Here is a 19,683-nt window from a genome sequence, read left to right on the forward strand (position 1 = left end):
TTCTTAGAACTAGAAGAATTCATCACGCTCTTTACCTTCAACATAATCCCTAGTATTCGATCAGTATTCCTAGCTAGTACGGTTCAAAGGCATCATAACCTTACATTACGAATATGTAGAGATAAGGCGCACCTTAGCCAATCGCTGAGCTCGGTAGGTACTGTGTGTCAACGTCCTCACTTTATCTCCGAGGGTACTTTCCCACGCCTCGGTCTTTCGACAATCTTCACCGTCCAAAGCTGAACGGCTGGAAGAACAAGCCAGATTGGTGCGATTTGCCAAGGCACTGATTCGTTGCATGGGCTGTATTACAATAGGTCTTGATAAAAGCAATGCAGACATCCAAGCGCCCGCGGCCCTGTGGGAACTGCCGCCAGCGCAAGCGCCGTTGCGTCGTAGAGCCTGGCCAGACTGTTTGTGAGCTATGCCGGTTGTACAGCACTGACGGCTGTACCTTCGATGGCCCGCCGCCCAGACGACCGGCGAAGCAGCAAAAGACCAACTCGTCCATCACATTGGGTGACGCTCCAGCCAGAGCGGAACCGCGATACACCACATCGCAGCGACCTGAACCCACAGAGCAGTCGATCCACACGCTGGATGTCATTGAGGATTACGACGATTTGCATGGCCCATCGCTGCTGAAAAATAACCTCGGCCTGCTCCAGCACCAGTTCTCCAGGTACAACGGGCCCTCTGGGCCGTGGACCCCGTTCCACCTGCAATACTGCCAGTTTGACGGCCGAGATGAGTTTGCATTTCCATCTGGGCTGAGTATCCGCAGGGTCTCTGCGGATGCCAGTTTCTCGCTCAAAAGGTACTCGGGGACGCAGGTGCGCTCCGAGGAGATTGGCCTGCTAGACCAGATCGAGCGTGTCGTCGCGCCGCATGGACCGCGTCTTTGTCCATCTGTATTTTCGCATCATCCATCCGTCGTTTCCGGTGTTGGATAAAGGGTATGCGCTGTCCAGTCTTGTTGTGGGTGCATTCTAATAGAGTTTAGAGTCTTCTTGGAGAAATACGAGCGCACACATCGTGAATTTTCCCCAGCATGCCTAGGGGGCGTCTACCTCTTGGCGCTTGACTGGTGGGAGTGGGACCCCTTTCTGTCGGTCCAAGAGCGACCGAATATGGATCTGCTTGAAGCATACGTTTGCAAGGGGTTACATGACGTGATATCTCGCCCTAAGTTGTCTGTTCTGCAGGGAGGTATGCTGCTCTTACAACATCGTCCATACAGTGACGATGCATGGGCGCTCAGCGCACAGCTGGTGGCCACCATGCAGGAGCTTGGTGTGCATATCGATTGTGATAGCTGGAGGATTCCGGCGTGGGAAAAGAGTCTGCGGAAGAGGTTAGCTTGGAGTGTATACGTTGTTGACAAATGGTCTGTTCTACCTGCCCTGTTTTCTAATCTTCAAAAGGTGAGACTGATGAATACCTATGTAGGATGGCGCTCATCCACGGCCGACCGTCCCATATTGTGGAGGAACTGGACTGGGCAGTTGAACCATTAACAGAGGACGACTTCCCAGAGACGCCGACAGGCGAAGACCAGGAGGATGGGAGCGGCGAAGTCGAGGCAGGACGACTGTCATTTCAAATGCTGATATCCCTCAGTGAGATCGTCAATGAGATCCTGCGAGGTTTCTAGTAAGTCACTTCAATTACCCTGTCGCACTATAACTTGCCTGATTATCCAGCTCCGCTCGAGCAATGAAAACAAACCGTAAAGTGCGAAACGTCTTACAGGTCGCAAAACCCATTCAGATCAAACTGCGAGAATGGCGCCGCAACCTCCCAACCTGCCTCAATCTCGAATGCGCCAAGGCAAGAAGGAAATCGCCCATCGGCTCCCTGCATCTGGCGTACTACGCCGTCGAGATTTCCCTCCATAAGGCAATCCTCCTGGGCCTACAAGGCTCCTCCTGTGACCCCGCGATAGTCAGCGTCTGCCGAGAAGCTGCGCGCGAACGAGCCGTCGCCTCTATTGAATTCGTCAAGGGCCTGACACCAGAGCAGATCCAGTCATTCTGGCACTTCTGTATGTTGTCTCTCCTCGCCCACTCTTCTTGCATCCATGATCCACTCTAACAGACAGTCGGTAGCATCCGCAATGAACCTCGTCTACATCGGCGTCTTCACAGCCCTGCTATACCTAACTTCACAAAGAATTGAAGAAACACAATCCTACAAGAAACACCTCGAGGAGTACCGCTGGACGCTTCGTGTGATGAGCCGCGCCGCAAGCTTTGTCAGTTTTGCCGTCCGCCGCCTCGACATGTCTCTCCTCCACTTGGACCACCTCTCAGTCCACGATATCGTTCGGAATAACCGCCAAAACGCGGTTCTTGAGCAGCCACCCTCCACCTCTACTGCCCGACTGACGTCGTCCTTCGAGGTCAATCTGAACAGGTGGCGTTCTTCGACACCGGGCTCAGCATCCGCGTCCATAACAACACCAGCTGACGCGCGCTTCGAGCATCAGCGGTCTATGGCTATCCTAAATGCCGTGGATACGGAGAGCTTGCTGTTGGATCAGCAGCAGCAGATCTCACCGGTGGATATGGGCGATGGCGGGTGGTTGGACTTTTACGAATACGACTGGAATGATCTTAATCCGAGCGAGGTGTAGCCGACGCTGGAGACAACCTAGGCCGCCGGGAGTCCTGCGCCTATAGTGCTAAGGTACAATATATACTGCCTTGTAGCACTTCATTCTGTTCTGTGATCGGTACAGAATATATAAGCGATTTAGGTTCATCTGATGGCATGATGATCAACGTCTACACATTTTTTAGAATCTTAGGCCGTAAAATCCCCTGCCTAAGCCTGCCTGAGTCCGTTTTTACTGTTCTCGCCTACCAAGTCCGTTTTCAAGTAACAATCTCGCATAATGCCGTCTTATTGAGATCTAGGCTCAGGTAAACTGTCCTAAGAACCAAACTTGTTCAAGAAGGGCCTCTAGGTGGTAATTCTCTTGCATTGGTCATCACCGTAAAGTATCAAGAATACATCAGCACGCAGCTTGGTCAGATATGCTGCACTATGCTGTCTGCTCAGACCTGGGCTTGACCAATGACCTACTATTTCGAGGAACGAAGAACTCTACATCACCGGGTAAAGCACCCCACCGAGCGGCTTTCTTGTGCAATATAACCATATATTTTGTTAACACGAAGCTGAGGACATGATGCCGAAAAATAAAAAATGTTTCACACCTAGGAGGTTATACCACTAGGCCAAAAAGGATTGATTCATACACCTTGTTATGGTGTTACAGGTTTGACACAATGAAGTCACTATAATATAAACTATCCACACGGGAGCCACCTATATCTATGCCCTATCACCGACTCCGGTATAAACCTCCAGATAGGGGCTCACACAATCCATAATCTTTTCCCCCAGCGCCATCAACTCCTCATCCCTCCCCGCCTGCCCAATAAGCGTAATCCCAAACGGCAGCAAGTTCCCCCTCGCATTTTCCCACCTACCCACGGGCACAGCAACCGCACACAGGTCCAGCAGGTTGACGAAATGCGTGAAGCTTCCCAGCACCCTGTTTCTTCCTATCGGATCCTCGTCAATCTCCGCCACGGTAAAGTGCGTCACCGTCGACGGCACAACCAGGATGTCGATGTTCTCGAGGAACTCCGTTTCCGCCTGTCGTTTGTACAGGGCCAGATCGAAGATGTCCTTGTACGCGCGTACGGCGTCGAAGCCAGACGACGCTGCGAATATCGTCTTCACGGCCGGATGCAGCTTGTCCAGCCCGTGCGCCTGGATGTACCCCTCAAACGCGGCAAGCCGCTGCGCGACAATCGAGCTCCCGTACAGCATCTCATTCGCCGCTTGGAACGGGGCGTAGTCGAAGTTGGCCTTTTGGAATTGAGCGTGCGATTGCGATTGCGGTTGCGGTTGCGCATGCGCGCCCACCGCAGGCGCTCTCTCCAACCTGCACAGCGCACCAACACACCGCTCGAACAACGCCCGGTACGGCGCCGACAGCACACCCAGCCGTTCCCGCGGCGGGAACCCAACCCTCACCACGTCCCCAAACGGCCGCCGGACCGGTATCTCCCCGTCCCGCCGCGCAAAGACATCCCCGGCATCAAACCCCCTCATGACCCCCCACGCAACCCGCGCATCGCCCACGCAGTTCGCCAGCACCGTAACGCAGTCGGCCGTCCTGCACGCCGGGATAAGCCCCACGGTTGACAGCGTCCCCAGCGTCGGCTTCACCCCGACCAGCCCGTTCAGCGCCGCGGGCACGCGCGTGCTCCCCGCCGTGTCGGTGGCGATCGCGAACGCAACGAACCCCGCGCCCACGCTGACCGCCGAGCCCGACGAGCTCCCGCCGGATATGTACTCGCCGTCGAAGATGCAGCGCGGCGTGCCGTAGGCAGAGCGGTGGCCCACGAGCCCCGTGGCGAACTGGTCGAGGTTGGTTTTTCCGAGGAGGATCCCGCCGGCGTCGAGGGCTCTTTGCACGACTGGGGCGGTGGCGGTGGGTGTGTAGGCGAAGGAGGGGCAGGCGAGGGTTGTGGGCTGGCCGGCGACGTCGATGGAGTCTTTGACGGAGAAGGGGATTCCGTAGAGGGGCGGGAGGGGGGTTGTGGGGTTGGTGTTGGTGTATCGTTCTGTGAGTGCTGTGGCCGCGGCGAGGGCTTCTTCGCGCGGGACGAGATGGATCCAGACGGCTTTGTCCGGGTAGGATTCGATGCGGTCGTAGATTTGGTTTATGAGGTGGGTGGGTGTAAGTTTCTTTGATGCGTAGAGGTCGTGGAGCGTAGTGATGCGTAGGGGTAGGGGCAACTCCATTGAGGCTGCCGAGGAGCCCATGATCGAGATATGATGGGCCAGATATGAAAAGGAAATCGGAGTGCGATTGTTTCAGCAGATGTCAGTCACAAGTAAGGAAAACTCATCAGAAATAGAAGCATACGGTAGTTGGAGACGCAGGCACCGCTGATAAGACGTCCGTACTCCGCGGCGCCGCGGCCAAAATGGTGACGGCCCAGTTCCTGCTGCGCTCAAGAGATACCCAAGATCTTGGCAACGGCTATCACACAAGGTATAGGAAGGAAGTAACAAGTTGGCCATACATGCCGTTCCCCAGACACTCCTGCGTTGTAACGGCCGAAGACTCTAATCCACGGTAAACCCGACCAGCGTCTTTGGGAGTACGCGGAGCCAATCGGCAGTTTGCAAGTATACCGTGGAATGCAAATTCAGGCACGGCAATCTGTATTCAGCCGGGATTGCGATATACAGTCACCTTACAGCGCCCGTACGGTCTTGACGCAAGTCGCCGGCCCCGGGGCGCGCGGGCGGCCATCTCCGACAGGCGATCTACTGCCATACCAGCCATTACTTACCATACCTACAGTATGAGATGGTAGTAGATCGCCTATAGTGAGCCTGTGAGTGAGAACACTTTGAATCCAATTGACAACCCACATTCACCTAGACCCATCGTCGTCAGAATGGCGACGTTCCACGACATCGACCGCGAAGCCAGCCGCGCTCTCGAGAAACCCTGGCGCGTGGACACGCTGGCCCAGGTGCGAACAGGCAAGGTCAAGCCGACGTTTTCCACCCGCGAGCCATCGGCCATCTACAAGCAGATCCGAACCGGTGCGATCGCGGTGACGATGCTCGGGTGTGAAGGCGACGAGCACGCGTTCGCGCTGCACGGCGGGCCCGAAAAGGCGCTGCTGCAGTACAGCGCGCTGCACGATCCGCGGTGGAAAGGGGAGTTCCCCCAGAGCGAGGCGCTGTTTGTCCCCGGCGCCTTGGCGAGAACCTCGTGGCGACGTGTGCGAACGAGCGCAACGTGTGCATTGGAGACGTGGTGCGCATTGGAGCGGTTGTCGCCCATGTTACCGGGCCAAGGCAGCCGTGCTACAAGCTGAACCATCGGTTCCAGGTCAAGGACATGGCGAAGCGGGCGCAGGATCTCTTTCGCACGGGCTGGTTCTACCGCGTCCTGGGGGAAGGGCGGATCCAGGCGGGCGATGAGATGGTTTTGCTACGGCGGCCGAACCCGGAGTGGACGGTTGCGAGGGTCCAGTTCTATCTGTACCATGACATGCGCAATGAGAGAGTGATGCGGGAGGTGCTTGAGATCAAGGAGCTGGGCTCTGAGATGCGCGGGATCTTCACGAACAGACTGAAGAAGCAATGGGAGAACCAAGCCAGCCGGTTGCTAGGCGCCCCCGAGAAGGCCCTGACCACCTGGACTAAGTACAGAGTGTCCCAGAAGACAAGAGAGACGCCTCGGATCTGCTCGCTGACCCTGAAAGCCTTGGTACCGCTCAAAGTCCCGACGGTGGTCACGCCAGGATGCCACGTCCGGATTTGGCTGGGGGGCAGCTTCACTCGCACCTACTCCGTCGTCACAGGCGACTCCAACTGCTTCCACCTCGCCATCACCCTGAGCGAGACCAGCAGAGGAGCGTCGCAATTCGTTCATGAAACCTTACAGCCCGGCGACGTGATCCAGAGTGGCCCGATCACGCCCAGCTTCCCCCTCGCAGACGAAGCAGCCCGCCACGTCTTCATCGCCGGCGGAGTCGGCATAACCGCCTTCATTGCCTCTGCCCAGCATTGCCAGCGCCAGAACATCCCATACCACCTGCACTACCTCGTCCGCAGCTCGGACGACATTGCGCTGAAGGCGCTCCTGCCCGAGTTCGGCTCAAACCTCACCATCTACAACAAATCCGCCAGCGCCGGCAACGGCACTCCGTTCGACACGAGCGCCCTCCTGACCACAATCCCCGCTCACTCGCACGTCTACTGCTGCGGGCCACCGCGCCTCCAGGAGTCCGTGACTGCAACCGCAACCGAGCTCGGGATCAACCCGCTCAATCTCCACTTTGAAGCGTTTGCGGCCAGCACCTCCGGCGACCCGTTTTCCGCGCACCTCGCGGCTTCCGATATCTCGGTTACTGTCGCGAAGACGAGCACGCTCCTCGACGTCCTCCGGGAGACAGGCTTCGATATCCCGTCGTCGTGCGAGGCGGGGAATTGCGGGACGTGCAGGGTGGGTGTTCGGCGCGGCCGCATCGAGCATAGGGGCACCGGGCTGCCGGAGGCGGAGAAGGGTAATGCGATGCTGAGTTGTGTTTCTCGTGGTGTGGGCACGATTGTTTTGGAGCTGTAGAGGGAGGCGGAGTTATCATGGATCTTGTAGGTGGGTGAGGGGTGAGGGGTAGACACCTACCATAGGTACGGTACCATACAAAGCAAAGCAAGGAATGGTAGCGAGGAATGTGGGTGTTCTGGTACCTCGATGGACGAGGCTGGTCCGCACTTTCACTACGGTAGCGCCAGTTGCCACTTTACCGGTACATATGAATGACTGGTGTGTCGAGATGAAGATAGTAGAGCTCCATTTGAACCCCATCCATCCATCCATCTCATCCATCCCTGTCCTACTATAATACCATATACTTACCTTTACCCTTGCGCACCGGCCACTACGCCTTTGGACTTGGACATTTTCCTCCAGCCTCTCGTGCCAAATCTCTTGCTACCACAAAGCGTGATCAAATCTAAACACGAATCTAATCCAGCTATTCGCCTCGAAATACAACTCCGGCGTTGCGAAGAACAGGCGGTGTTGCTTTCCATTATAGATGGAAGAGATACTCTAGCTGGCACCACAAGTGCTATACCTTTTCTATCTGTAGAGCTGCTATGACCAGGACTATTTTTGATCAAATAAATAACGTACGATTTCACCTCGCTGTACGTAGTACTAGCCTTTATTCTAAAATGGACAACACTTTTCCACTGGTATTATACTTCTTCGATCGCTGACTCGCATGATTACTTTATTGAATGCCGTGATCACAATCTGTGGAGGAGTAGGGGATAGTATAATATCCTTGTGTTTTTAGCTTTTTTTTCAAGTTAGAACAGTCCTGAGGCGGACATAATACCATACCACCCCGCCGAGTTGAATATCATATCATATTCCGTTGCTAGATCCCCAACACCCACCATCAAGCCAATACAAACGTAGAGGGCGTGCAGCATACCCTCCCTAGTTCCGGTTGTAGCTGTCTTAACTGAGGTCAGCCCTCTCGGGTTTGACGCGAATGTGCTCCTGATCGAGGTCGGTGACCTCCGCCGAAGAATACAGCCAGTCCACTGCGTGATCCTGTTCCTCCTCGCTACCGGCACCTCCAATCTCCATAGGGACCGGAGGAAATGCCACACTAAACCCCAAATACACACTAGCAGCAATAACAAGACTGACCAGCCAACTCATCGTGTACACGTCTTCAAACCCTCTCGGTACCGCGCGGATCCCCGGCGCAACCGACTTGACCAACCCAGGCAGATTCGGCGCGATTGCGAAGAAGAACGCCGCGACGGCACGGAAATTCCACCCGCGGACGAACCAGTACGCGCCATGCGGCTGGTACAGCTGCCCCAGCTTGACCCCGTGTCTGCGCCGCAGGATCCAGTAGTCGGCGAGGAGGATCCCGCACAGGGCGCCGAGAAACACCGCGTACCCGTTCAGGAAGGTGAGCAGGGTCGTTGCGCTGTTGAGGATGTTCCAGGGTGTCACTGCGACGCCGAGGACCGCGCAGAGGAACTGGCCGCGGCGGATGTTGATGCATCCCGGGAACAGTGAGGTGAGGTCGTTACCGAAGGCGACGGAGTTGCCGGCGATGTTGGTGCAGAGGGTTGCGAAGGCGAAGAGGAGGGAGACGACGAACTGCGCGGCGCGCGAGTCGAAGTGGTCGAGCAGGGCGAGCGGATCCCACTCGGGTGCGGGCAGGGCGAAGATGGTGGTTGATGAGGAGGAGAGCACGATGCCCAGGAAGGCGGTTAGAGTCAGGCAGAGCGGCATCATGAGGGACTGGGCGTAGCTGGAGTAGCGCGGATGCTTGGCGTAGCGGCAGAAGTCGCCCATGTTGAGGGCGAAGGTGGCCTGGGGTCCGACGACGGAGGTGATGGCGGAAAAGAAGAGGAAGGTGGTGCTGTAGCCTGCTGGGGGGGAGGAGGGCTGGTGGAAGATGGGGCCGAGGCCGTGGGCTTGGACGACGGCCCAGGTGAAGAGGGTGAGGCCGGTGATGGGCATGAGAAGGAGCTTTGCGCGGAAGAGCCAGCGCAGGGCGGAGACGGGGATCGCGAGGAAGGGGAGGGTGAGGAGCCAGAAGAGGAAGAAGCAGAGGAGATCGCCGGAGGTGGTTGGGGATACGGTCCGGGAGGGAGGGCCAGATGGCGGCGAGCATGCGGTAGATGCAGCTTCCTCTGCAGAGTCATCAGCCGAGGGATGTCAAGTCGCAACGAGGAGGAGATCTACCCGGTGGATACTTGGATCCCATACCAGAACACGGCGACGATGGCTCGAATCGCCACCGCCAGCTTGCGCGGCTGATGACAGGGAAGTTGACCCCCGTCGCGGCCCCGGCGTATCCGTTCAGGGCGCAAGGAATCATCACCAGTACGTTTCCAACCATGACCGCGCCCATTGCCATTCCGGGGCTCAGTCCATTGGCAACAAGCGACCCTGCCATTTGCAAGACGGGAATCTGGAACCCTTCAGAGACCCAGAACCCGCCGGCGTCGTACCAGGCCCAGGTACGGTCCTTGAATGGAACGGGGTCCATGTCGGCATTGGTAAAGCCATTCGCTGGGAGACATTGCGATGGAGGAGGGTGGAGCGTGATCTTCTGGCATAGTTTTAACATCTTCACTGGTCATCTGCCGCAAGGTCTCTGGAAACCTCCCATGGGACTATGGATGTATATATATCCAATTGCAAGATGGTTTATACCACCACAACATAATGATGTACTAAGATTCCCAGCCCCCGAGGACTCGCTATCTGATCCCAATGCCTGGTAACAGCTCGGTGATACAATACCGTACTGTATCTCCTGGCGATAAGCTCAGCCTTGTACTCACTCATTCATTCGGCAAGCCCAATCTCGCCGCTCGCCACGGGCCGCGGCGGAGTTTGGTCACTACTCCAACTGCGTCTTCACCAATCACTGTGACCGTTACCTCTCTTACCGTATCGGCTTATCTCGGCCTGGAGGAATAGATACATAGCACGGTATCACCGTAAAAGGTATCCTCCAGGTCATGGCACCCACAGCAACCCTGCCACCATCCGCGAAACCCCTACCGTAACCTTGATTCACATCACCGATCGACCATCATGGCGCCCATCAATATCTTCAAGTACACCACCTCCTCCCCAGCAGACACAACGCCCTTACTCCGTCTCGAAAAGGAAGGCCACCCTGCATCCGACGTGCTCGCGGTCATCGGCAAAACCGAGGGAAACGGCTGCGTCAACGACTTCTCGCGCACCCTGAGCGCGCATGCATTCGAGGCCCCGGCCCGGATTCCGGCTTCGGCAGTGACCGTCTTCTCCGGCGGCACGGAGGGCGTCCTCTCTCCACATGTGACATTCCTCGTTCGCTCGCGGGAACGGACTGGGCTGGTCGCATGCTCGGCGCACACGAGGCCCCTTGCGCCGCAGGAGGTCGGGACGGAGGTGCAGAGCCGCGAGGTAGCGGGGGTGATATTCGCGTTGATTGCAGACGCTGGGATTCCAGCGGACGCGGTTCGCCTGGTGTTGGTCAAATGCCCGCTTCTTACGTCGGCGGATATCGAGCAGGTTCGCGCCGCTGCGCAGGTTCCCATCACCGCGGACACGTACCACTCCATGGCGTTCTTGCGGTACGCGAGTGTCCTGGGGATAGCGCTTTCCTTGGGCGAAATCACCCCCGGGGAACTTGCCGCCGGGCTGGGAGGGGAGCTGGGCGCCGTCTGGAGTCCGCGGGCGAGCTGCAGCTCCGGGGCTGAGCTGAAGAGATGCCATATCATGGTCCTCGCCGCGGATCCGCAGGAGGCGCAGGGTCGATTACGTGCAACGTCCGGGTATATGAAAGATGCAATGGATGCTGGGGTGGTTCTGGAAATGCTCGATCAGATCAAGGCGGAAGACGGCAAGGTTGAGCAGGTGTTTGTCAAGGCTGAGGCGGATCCGAGTGGATCAATTCGCGGACTGCGGCATACGATGAATACCGATAGTGACATTCACAGCACAAGGCATGCAAGGGCGGCGGTTGGGGGCCTTGTTGCCGGGTTGGTAGGGGATTCTGCGGTCTATGTTAGTGGTGGAGGGGAAGGGCAGGGTCCTCCGGGTGGTGGGAGTTTGTGTATTGTTTATTCGGTTTAAATTATACCTACGAGATAGACAACCTCAGCTGGTGTATGTGACATACCTCTTGTTTACTGCTGTCCATCAAACTCGGTAATAATATACATGGGCGGAAAGAACGCTTGGGCTTCTTGTCCGGAGGATTGAATGTATTTTGATCCTCTTACAGCATTACAGGCTGAGCCGATAACTAGACGAGATTATTATACAGATCGCAGACAGTTGTTAAAACTAGGGCTCCAGTACCCAAGGAGGATTGTAACCCGATCTTGGTTGTGGCATTTGTAAGGAAAGTACTTGAAAATGGCCAGTCCAAGCAAGGATGGTTCGAAGTTACATCGATCAATTTCATCATCATCATCATCATCATCATCATCTGAGCTAGATCATAGTTGGTAGAACACTCTGACGCAGTCGTAGCGGTCCTTTACCAGCCCCTCGTAGGCTCAGGCGTCGTCGCCGCGAGCCCCTCGCCCGGCATCGCATCATCCCACGCCAACCTCTGCACATCGGCCTCCGGCTCCGGCGTCGGTGTAATGGTAATCTCCTCCCGGTCCAGCGCGACCATCGTAACGGGCGGGATATACCAGTCGTCATCGCAAACGCTCCAGCCGGGGTCGATGTCCCTGACTTCCGCCGGAATCTTAACCCAAGGCACATAGTCATCGCGAATCATGGTGCAGGTGTTTCCGTCGGGAATCGGGCACTGCTCGCCGCCGCGGTATTGCGGCCAGGGAATGAGCGACTGGGTATAGTTCCCAATCTCATGCGGCTGGAACTCGGCGAAGTTGAAGGGGTATGCGGTGCCGATAACTGGGTATTTTGCGTTTCGGTGGCGGCGGATTGAGGTTAGCGTTTCGGGGTTCACGGCTACGACGGTGTTGTAGTGGTCTTCGCCGCATTGGCTGCCTGGGTGGGCGCGGCGGTTGCTCCAGGCGTAGATGGTGGTGAAGGAGAGGTAGACTGTGGGCGAGACAAATGTTTCGCCGTTTACGATGGCTGTGCTGGGGCCTGACGGGGAGAGGGTCGTTCCATTCTGCAGACAGAGGTCCCCGGCGTCTGTGGTGACGGGCCAGTAGAAGAGGGTTGCGGTTCCGGGGAGGAAGTGGCAGTTGGAGCAGGGGTTCTCTTCTGGGTATGAGCGGGTAGGTGTTGGGCAGTCCCATGGTCGGATGGGGCTGTTGGTGTCGCCTGGTGCAGTGGTGATGACGGACTCCTCCCATGAGCTCGATAGCTCGGAGTATGTTGACCAGATTGGAACACACTCGCTTACTTCCAGAGTGCAATCAGGGGCGGGGCCGGGGTCGCGGTAGAGGGTACTTGTGTACGTATTGGTTTTCCAGAACGAGGAGCATGGACCGGTGCCGGGGTAGTACGCGGTTACTGTTTCTCTAGGTCCCAGCGCACGAGGCGCGCCATCGCACAGGGTGGTGAGAGGGCCTGAATGAGGGTCCGACCATTCTTCGGCGGTGACCGAAGTGCGACAGGCTCCTTCGCTGCTCTCATAAGATCCATAATATGGGCTCTCAGTCGTGGGGCCCAGAGAGCGGAGTTCAGAGGAGCGTTGTGCCCATTCAACCCAAGCGGCATTGCAGGACACTACAGATGCACTAGGTCCAGTGGTAGGCCCGTAAAAGTAATCCGTGGACGTGGGCCAGAAGATCGTCGTGTTGAGTGTGATGAGCCATTGGTCGCTAGTAGTAGCTGGCCGGCTTCGAGTCAATCAATGGCCTGAAAATCGAGGGAAAAAAGGCACTTACCTTCCTGGGCGGCAGCTGCGCCGAGCAAGAATGCGAAGAACAACATTGTTGATCAGAGCGTGGAAGAAACTGAATGATTACTGCTGGGGGCCTTGCTGTTTATAAGTTATAACTCGTCAGGAATCGCGATCAGCTCGTCGGTGGGCAGCTCGGGTTCCTGACGCGCCTTATTGGCCTGGCCCTGGATCGTGTTCCTTGTGCAGCAATCCTGCAGCTGCACTGCAACACCACGTCCTTGGCAGTGTTCGCGATTGGTTTCCAAGTGAGACATCGCAGGCTCGTCAGGCTTAATCTCATCTAACAGGCCAGGTTTGACAGCCTCCGCCCGGGGCGGGTTGGCCCGTTGGTGTCTGGCATGATTATCGACGATTTCTGATCACTCATCATTGTCGAATGCCAGGCGATCCTGACACATTAAGGCTGAGGGGCTGAAATCGTCCCCTCGTGGAGAAGCGGTCGGTGTTTGGCCACCCGTCGACGCTAAAGATGGAGGTCCGGTCGAGCTGGACCCTGAGTGCTGTGCGACCAGTACAGTGCGTGGGAACAGACGCCACAAGGTAATTTGGAGTTCGGAAGCAACTGTCCGCTGGTATCGATTTGCTGGGAACCACGCGTGGTCAGTCATGACAAGCTTTTCGCTGAGTTTAGATGTCTTCCAACAGCAGCTTGGATAGTAGTCATAGTATTGTAAGAAGGCGTCATGGTTCAAAGAAGCTTCGATGGAGGATGAGTCTTCGATTCGAGACAAGGTTGGAGCCATGGAAAATGAACGGTCGGAATTTGTTCGTCCGCGTCCGATCGCCGGCGCTGAAACCGCCAGCCCGACCCTCCTAGCGTATGATGATCTGCAGACTGCTGTCAAAATTTGGACCCTAGGAGACTCGGAATCCAAGAAAGGCTTAAGTTCTCGCAGTCATGAAACAAAATATGGAGGCAACAAAGGTTTGTATTATGACGGGGATATCGCTTCAAATTAGGTCGCCGCTAGTTAAACATGATATCACTAGAATGGACGCTTTGGTTTGAAAACCAGGAAAAAAAACAAAAAAGCCAGTCTAAGCCTGCGCCCGCCGAAAAACTAGCAAAAAGGTTTTTTTAAAAAAAAACAAGGGCAACAAAGAGAGCGTTCAGACCTGCGCCTTGGGCGCCGCCTGGGCGTTGATCGTCCGCTGCGATGACTCGTCGCCAGACTCCTCCTTTCTTCCCATTCCGCCGTAGTCACCAGGCTTGGTGGAACCGTTGGGAATCCAGAATCGCTTGTCGATGCGGCTGAAAGTTAAAAGAGACAAGATCATGATCTCAAGGACGAAATTGAAGACGTAAAAGGCTGGTTTGCCGTGGTACCAAGCCGGATCTGAGATGGGCCTCAGTGGCTCGTAGAGACTACCCATCTTGAAACCAGAAACCAAGATGCACATGCAAGTAGACGCGGTGACAATGAGAATCTTAGCAAGCATACTGCCCTCGCCGAATGTCTCTTCATCCTTGGACCGGGGAAGGGCGACGGCTAGAATGATGTGGACCAGAGGAAGGCAGGTGAAGAAGAACAGGTAGGTGATGGCAGTAAGTTGCACGATGCGGCAATTAGAGCGGGTGACCGGGTCAAGAGTGTAAAACGAAACCACAATCGCGGTGATCACCATGATGAGCGCAGCGGGGAGGAGCCAGAAGAAGACCTTGCTGCCGTGGCGTACAACGGGGTGCCATCCAATATGAGGTTGCTTTGCCCGGAGAATGCGCTGGGCGAGGATCAGGTTGATGATGTAGACCAGGAGGATGCCGGCGTTGACCAAGATATTGGCGGCGATACCGAGACTGACGTTATACGGGTGGTTAGCCCATGCGAAGCGTAGAGAAAGGGTGGTCATTCGAGCCATGCCGAAGCCAAACAGCATGCCTGACATGAGGAACTTGTGTCCCCGTCGCTTGTTTAACTGGAGGATCGTCATGTTGGTCACTGCAAAGCCCAAATACATGGCGAAGAGGATGGCGCAGATTATAGTATCAGGGACATTGTTTGGAAGACCTCCTACTCCAGCGGTGGTGGAGGCATAGGGGCCGCCGCGCTTCTCGAGGAAGGAGAGCATGGTGTGTTTTTTGGAGGTGTCAAGCTGTCAAGTTGTCGCGTTATGGAAGAAATGTGAAAGCAATAGGAGTTGTGGGGGATCGGTGAGTCTTGTTTGCCAACGTTGTTTGGATTTGGACTGGTTGACAAAGGATGCGGATGCGTTGCGTGTTGCGCGGTGTGATTGAAGGATGTTGATGGAAGCAGGAAAGGACGCCCCCGACCGCCTCTAAATATCTTTGAAGCCACGGAGACGATCGCCGATGGAAGCGACCTTCCGGCGTTGAAAAGGCAGTTTCGAGTCATCAGGATTTAAATTTAGGCGTCATTAGGAGTTGGTGTAGTCCGATCCAACGACGGGGGAAGCTGATCCCTGGAAGGCTGAAAGACAGCGCAATAGCCTGCGCAGCCCGATTGGGAATGGCGGCCGTTCGGCCTCAGTATTGGCCGAGCTCCGCGGTCGCAACTTTCGTCCGTCCGTCCTCCGCCCCCTCATGAAACGCCTTCAATCCTCTCTCCTGCCATTCCTTACGGAGCAGTGACCTTATCCCCGCCCATTCCTGGCTTATTCTATTTCCAACTCATTCCCCGCTGATTGCTGCATCTCAACGGACTCCGACTCGGACCAATGTCGCTTTTCCCACGTGGCCGCAATGCTTGCACCGCATAGCCCTGCCGCCTCTGGCGTTCGGAAGGGGACGAAGAGTTGCACCGAATGTAGCGCTCGAGGTCCTTATATTAGGATCGCGTTATTGCTTGCTAACTGTGCGATGCAGGTAGAAGAAGAAAGGTTCGCTGTGTTCGAATCCCCGAGGACGCGCCAACATGCCGTCAGTGCACCGAACGCAACACCGCCTGTCTTGCCCAGACGACGAGTTCCCGCCCGCGACAGGCGCAACGGCTGCCATCACGCTATCGGATCGCACAATTGGAGTCCCAGGTTAGTCGTTTGACAAAAGCTGTCGGTAACATCGAGGTCAGGCTCGGCGGCAACCCGTCGGTCCAGGTCGATCAAACCGCGACCCACAGCCCCGGATCCGATGAGTCCGATGCAGAATCCACCGCGTCCGAGATCTTGATTGCGGAGGAGCCGTCCCAATTACGCTCGCTTTTCCATAATGATTGGCTTAGCGTGGACACCCACCGGCGGAACGAGCAGCTTCAAGAACGCAGGGTGAAGGCTTCCGCTCACCTTGCCGAGAGCATACGACCGGCGCTGCAGAAACTGATTCCAACCAAAGAGCAGACGGCGGAAATGTTGGTCTGCACTTATGACTGGATGCAGATGGTTCATACTATGCTGCCGCAGCCTTCGGTGCTAAACTCGAGCCAGGAGTTACTTCAGCAGTACGAGGAAATGTGCCAACCGGGTGTAGACATTATTGCTCTGGCGTCATGGTTGTTGACTCTGGCCATCACAGCCCAGCAAATCCCCCAATCAGGAAATAGCCCCGATACCCCATCAATGGGCTCCCATAAACGGATAAATTTTGCTCGCTCAGTCTCGGACGCTGTCGAGAGTTTGGTGATGGCTCATGACCGTTTGATCGGAACATACCAAGGGCTCGGAATGTGCATACACTTCATTCGACTGTACGTATATCTCTTCTCCTGCAGCGTCGTGCTTCTCTGGTGAACTCAGAGCTGTTCTGACACTTCACAGACAAATGGGCCGTGGTAATCCCCAGAAAGGCTGGCTAAAGATGCGACACGTTATCGCCCTTGCGGAATTGATGGGTCTACCAAAGGCAGCCCAACTCGCTCGAATTAAAAAAGCTAACAGTCCCGCCGAGGCGGCGGCGCAGAATGAAAAGATCCAGCTCTGGGAGCTTATCTGCACTATCGACCGGTTGGGAGGGATGTTGATCAATCTGCCACCGTATACCAAACGCTATCAGTTGCAAATCGTCGATGATCTTGTGGTCGACGGTGTTGTTCAGCCATCTGTTTACATGAGGCGCTTAATGGACATCTCCCCCAAAATCTACGATCTAGAAGACCTCAGTGCTACAGAAGGCCCAACTACGAAGCTTTACACGTCCGCGTTGGAAATCGCTCGAGGCGCGAGAGATCTTGCTTCTCAGGCCCCAGCGTCGTGGTGGATCATGAATATGACGGATGACTTGAAACCCGACCACGTCGTGCAGTACATGCACTATTGCATCGTTCTGAAGGCTCATCTACCGGTCGCCCTTCGACAAGATCGAACCGAGGAGTATCTGTATAGCCGACTAGCGTGTATTGACGCGTGCGAATCCGTTGCTCATAGATATCATTTCCTTCGGCGAAAGCTTCCATCAGGGTTCTTCACGCTGCGAGTGCTCGATCTTCAAGTGTTTGGAGCTATGGCAGCCCTGCTCTTGCTCTCTCATTCTTGTCCATTCCCCGACCACCGTACCTTCCAAATCGACAAGCCACGCATAGAAGGGGTTGTGACGCAAATAATCGAGCTCATGGAGGAAAAGTCAAAGGACGGAGTCGGTGTCGACTTTGCAGAGCGTGGTGCTAAAACACTCCGCTCGTTACGAAACCTTCTACAGCAGGATGCGAGTAACGCTGCGCCAGTGCAAGAACTGACCGTCAATGTACCACTTCTGGGGAACATTCACATTCGCCGCAATGTTCCCACAACACAACCCGCTACGACTGAGAGCCAGCGATCCAGTGCGATCCCTCAAACTACCGGTTGGCAACCGGAGCAAATACTACCCGCCAACTACAACCCGCAATTTCCTACCAGCACCTACGTGCAGGAGCCTCTACTGCCCAATCAGACTGTTTCCAACATGCAGTGGGAACCGTTGTCATGGTCTGTCGAAGATGCAGGCGAGAACCTGCTCGAGGATGCTGTGATGGCGGAGTCTTTCGACCAAGCCGCTCTGTGGCATAATATGTACTATAATACTTTCGGCTGATGGAGCGGAGCCGTTGCTTGTAGAGGCTGGATAGCCTCGGTTTGACTACGCTCTCGTCTGCGACTGGTTCAAGGAGCCGCTCGATAGGAACCGCCTTCCAAAAGCGCGCGGCTGCCTTACCGAACACTAACGGCTGAGCAAGTGTTGCCAAGTGCCGGGGCTTCAGCCGAGCCAACGGATCGTCGTTGTATAGCCGACACCCCCACAAAGCTCCCCGCCTCACAAATCCTGGGTCCGCCGGGGCGATGGCGCCATTTCTCCGATTCCTTTATTAATGGTGCCTGAGCGCTCGCACATAAAGGGGGCCGTTCCCGTTTCACTTCGCAGCTTAGAAGACGATTGATTGAGATCGGTGGCATGGACAAGACCCGGGAGGAAAAGATTGGAGCGCCCCCGACGGCTCATGCCCCGGTTCAAGTACAGTCGCAACGGCCAATCCCAAACGGCGGCTTGGAGGCATGGCTTAGTGTATTTGCGGTCTTCTGCGTCTTTGTCAATTCTTGGTATGTCCCAACAACCAACGTCCAGGAGTACGGTCTAACCTCAATCCAGGGGACTAATCAGTACTTATGGCGCCTTTCAGGAATTTTACCAGACGGTACTTCTCCCCAATGAATCTCCTTCCGCCATTTCCTGGATAGGGAGCATTCAAGCTACGCTTGTTGTCATGGTCGGCATTGTATCCGGACCGTTGGTCGACCTCGGCTACCTTCGCCCTCTCATTATCTCTGGAAGCTTCCTTGTCGTGTTTGGCATGATGACGACTAGTCTGGCTACCCAGTACTATCAAGTGATTCTTGCCCAAGGATTCTGCGTTGGCATCGGTGGTGGCATCGCATACATCCCGGCATTAGTCGTGATTTCAATGTATTTCACTACAAAGCGTCCGATTGCGATCGGTTGCGCGTCGATTGGATCGAGCGTAGGCAGTGTTGTCTTTCCAATCATGTTTCGCCAACTTCAGCCCAAGATCGGCTTCCCTTGGACGGTCCGCTGCATCGCCTTTATTAACCTATTCCTCGCCGTCATCACCTGTGCCATATTGTGCCGCCGCCCGGGAGAGAAGATCGGGGCTCGAAGCCTTATCGACTGGAAAGCGTTTAAAGACATTCCTTTTATGGCGTTATCGGTATCTATGACACTGGTAATGCTCGGCTACTGGATTCCACTGTTTTACGTCCCGTCATACGCGCGAACAGCATTGAAAACAACAAGCCTTTCCTTCTACATGGTTGCCATCATCAACGGCGCGTCTGCATTCGGACGAACTGTTCCTTATCTCCTGGGATCGCGCGTGAAGCCCATCGGCATTCTCATAACCTGCGTAGCAGGCTCGGCAATTGCTATGTTCACCTGGATTGCTGCGACTAATACTCCTGGATTTATCGTGTGGGCATGCTATTGGGGGTTTTTAACCGGGGTTCTAGTGACCGGACCAACGTCGATTGTCTCGCATCCGGCTTTATGCCCGGATTTGAAGATGCTGGGAACTCGAATGGGCATGATGTGGGGAATCAGCTCGCTCGGATCTCTGGCTGGAACGCCCATTGCTGGGACACTAGTAAACTTGTCAGACGCAAATTTCCTGCGCGCTCAGATATTTGCAGGATGTATGATGGTAGGCGCTGTCTTTTTGCAGTTCTGCCCAACATTTGTGATCTTTCGGTATGACCGGAAGGGACAAGGTTCTCAATAACGTCATTCCGTTGTGTTCTAGAACCTCATACTATCATGATCTAGCCT

The 19,683-nt window shown here is 55.5% G+C and overlaps 8 protein-coding genes across 8 annotated transcripts; 4 read left to right on the forward strand and 4 right to left on the reverse strand.

The window, feature by feature from the left end:
* Positions 1-332: 332 nt before the first annotated feature.
* On the forward strand, positions 333-2,635 carry BDW74DRAFT_183748 (transcription factor domain-containing protein; the record flags this gene model as incomplete). The annotated part of the gene is made up of 6 exons (XM_073730597.1): positions 333-817; positions 867-956; positions 1,004-1,387; positions 1,450-1,653; positions 1,704-2,044; positions 2,109-2,635. The coding sequence occupies 6 exons, from the start codon at positions 333-335 to the stop codon at positions 2,633-2,635; spliced, it is 2,031 nt and encodes a 676-aa protein (XP_073578079.1).
* A 704-nt stretch (positions 2,636-3,339) lies between these two features.
* On the reverse strand, positions 3,340-4,845 carry BDW74DRAFT_183749 (amidase signature domain-containing protein; the record flags this gene model as incomplete). Its single annotated transcript, XM_073730598.1, has 1 exon — positions 3,340-4,845. One exon carries the CDS (start codon positions 4,843-4,845, stop codon positions 3,340-3,342), a length of 1,506 nt encoding a protein of 501 aa, XP_073578080.1.
* A 644-nt stretch (positions 4,846-5,489) lies between these two features.
* On the forward strand, positions 5,490-7,171 carry BDW74DRAFT_189377 (uncharacterized protein; the record flags this gene model as incomplete). The annotated part of the gene is made up of 2 exons (XM_073731957.1): positions 5,490-5,820; positions 5,853-7,171. 2 exons carry the CDS (start codon positions 5,490-5,492, stop codon positions 7,169-7,171), a joined length of 1,650 nt encoding a protein of 549 aa, XP_073578081.1.
* A 906-nt stretch (positions 7,172-8,077) lies between these two features.
* On the reverse strand, positions 8,078-9,716 carry BDW74DRAFT_183751 (permease for cytosine/purines, uracil, thiamine, allantoin-domain-containing protein; the record flags this gene model as incomplete). The annotated part of the gene is made up of 2 exons (XM_073730599.1): positions 8,078-9,276; positions 9,353-9,716. The coding sequence occupies 2 exons, from the start codon at positions 9,714-9,716 to the stop codon at positions 8,078-8,080; spliced, it is 1,563 nt and encodes a 520-aa protein (XP_073578082.1).
* A 418-nt stretch (positions 9,717-10,134) lies between these two features.
* On the forward strand, positions 10,135-11,218 carry BDW74DRAFT_189379 (cyanuric acid hydrolase/Barbiturase; the record flags this gene model as incomplete). Its single annotated transcript, XM_073731958.1, has 1 exon — positions 10,135-11,218. Exon 1 carries the CDS (start codon positions 10,190-10,192, stop codon positions 11,216-11,218), a length of 1,029 nt encoding a protein of 342 aa, XP_073578083.1. The 5' UTR covers positions 10,135-10,189.
* Positions 11,219-11,580: 362 nt separating this feature from the next.
* On the reverse strand, positions 11,581-13,018 carry BDW74DRAFT_163519 (uncharacterized protein). Its single transcript, XM_073726117.1, has 2 exons — positions 12,961-13,018; positions 11,581-12,904 (listed from the first exon to the last, which is right to left on the reverse strand). The coding sequence occupies exons 1-2, from the start codon at positions 13,004-13,006 to the stop codon at positions 11,628-11,630; spliced, it is 1,323 nt and encodes a 440-aa protein (XP_073578084.1). The 5' UTR covers positions 13,007-13,018; the 3' UTR covers positions 11,581-11,627.
* An 821-nt stretch (positions 13,019-13,839) lies between these two features.
* BDW74DRAFT_163521 (uncharacterized protein) lies at positions 13,840-15,358 on the reverse strand. The gene has a single exon (XM_073726118.1). The coding sequence runs from the start codon at positions 15,045-15,047 to the stop codon at positions 14,088-14,090; it is 960 nt and encodes a 319-aa protein (XP_073578085.1). The 5' UTR covers positions 15,048-15,358; the 3' UTR covers positions 13,840-14,087.
* A 320-nt stretch (positions 15,359-15,678) lies between these two features.
* Positions 15,679-19,636, forward strand: BDW74DRAFT_171536 (uncharacterized protein; the record flags this gene model as incomplete). The annotated part of the gene is made up of 5 exons (XM_073727322.1): positions 15,679-15,742; positions 15,802-16,618; positions 16,689-17,874; positions 18,316-18,443; positions 18,493-19,636. The coding sequence occupies 5 exons, from the start codon at positions 15,679-15,681 to the stop codon at positions 19,634-19,636; spliced, it is 3,339 nt and encodes a 1,112-aa protein (XP_073578086.1).
* Between the last annotated feature and the right edge of the window lie 47 nt (positions 19,637-19,683).

The sequence above is a fragment of the Aspergillus multicolor genome (assembly GCF_047715735.1).
Source record: "Aspergillus multicolor strain CBS 133.54 unplaced genomic scaffold BDW74scaffold_50, whole genome shotgun sequence".
In the NCBI taxonomy this organism is placed as follows: domain Eukaryota; kingdom Fungi; phylum Ascomycota; class Eurotiomycetes; order Eurotiales; family Aspergillaceae; genus Aspergillus; species Aspergillus multicolor.

Bases quoted from the DNA above. Each gene is read 5' to 3' on its own strand.
- BDW74DRAFT_163519 (XM_073726117.1), bottom strand. From the start codon at position 13,006: ATGTTGTTCTTCGCATTCTTGCTCGGCGCAGCTGCCGCCCAGGAAG. The intron at 12,905-12,960 runs GTAAGTGCCTTT...GAAGCCGGCCAG, and splicing joins CGCAGCTGCCGCCCAGGAAG to CTACTACTAGCGACCAATGG.
- BDW74DRAFT_163521 (XM_073726118.1), bottom strand. From the start codon at position 15,047: ATGCTCTCCTTCCTCGAGAAGCGCGGCGGCCCCTATGCCTCCACCACC.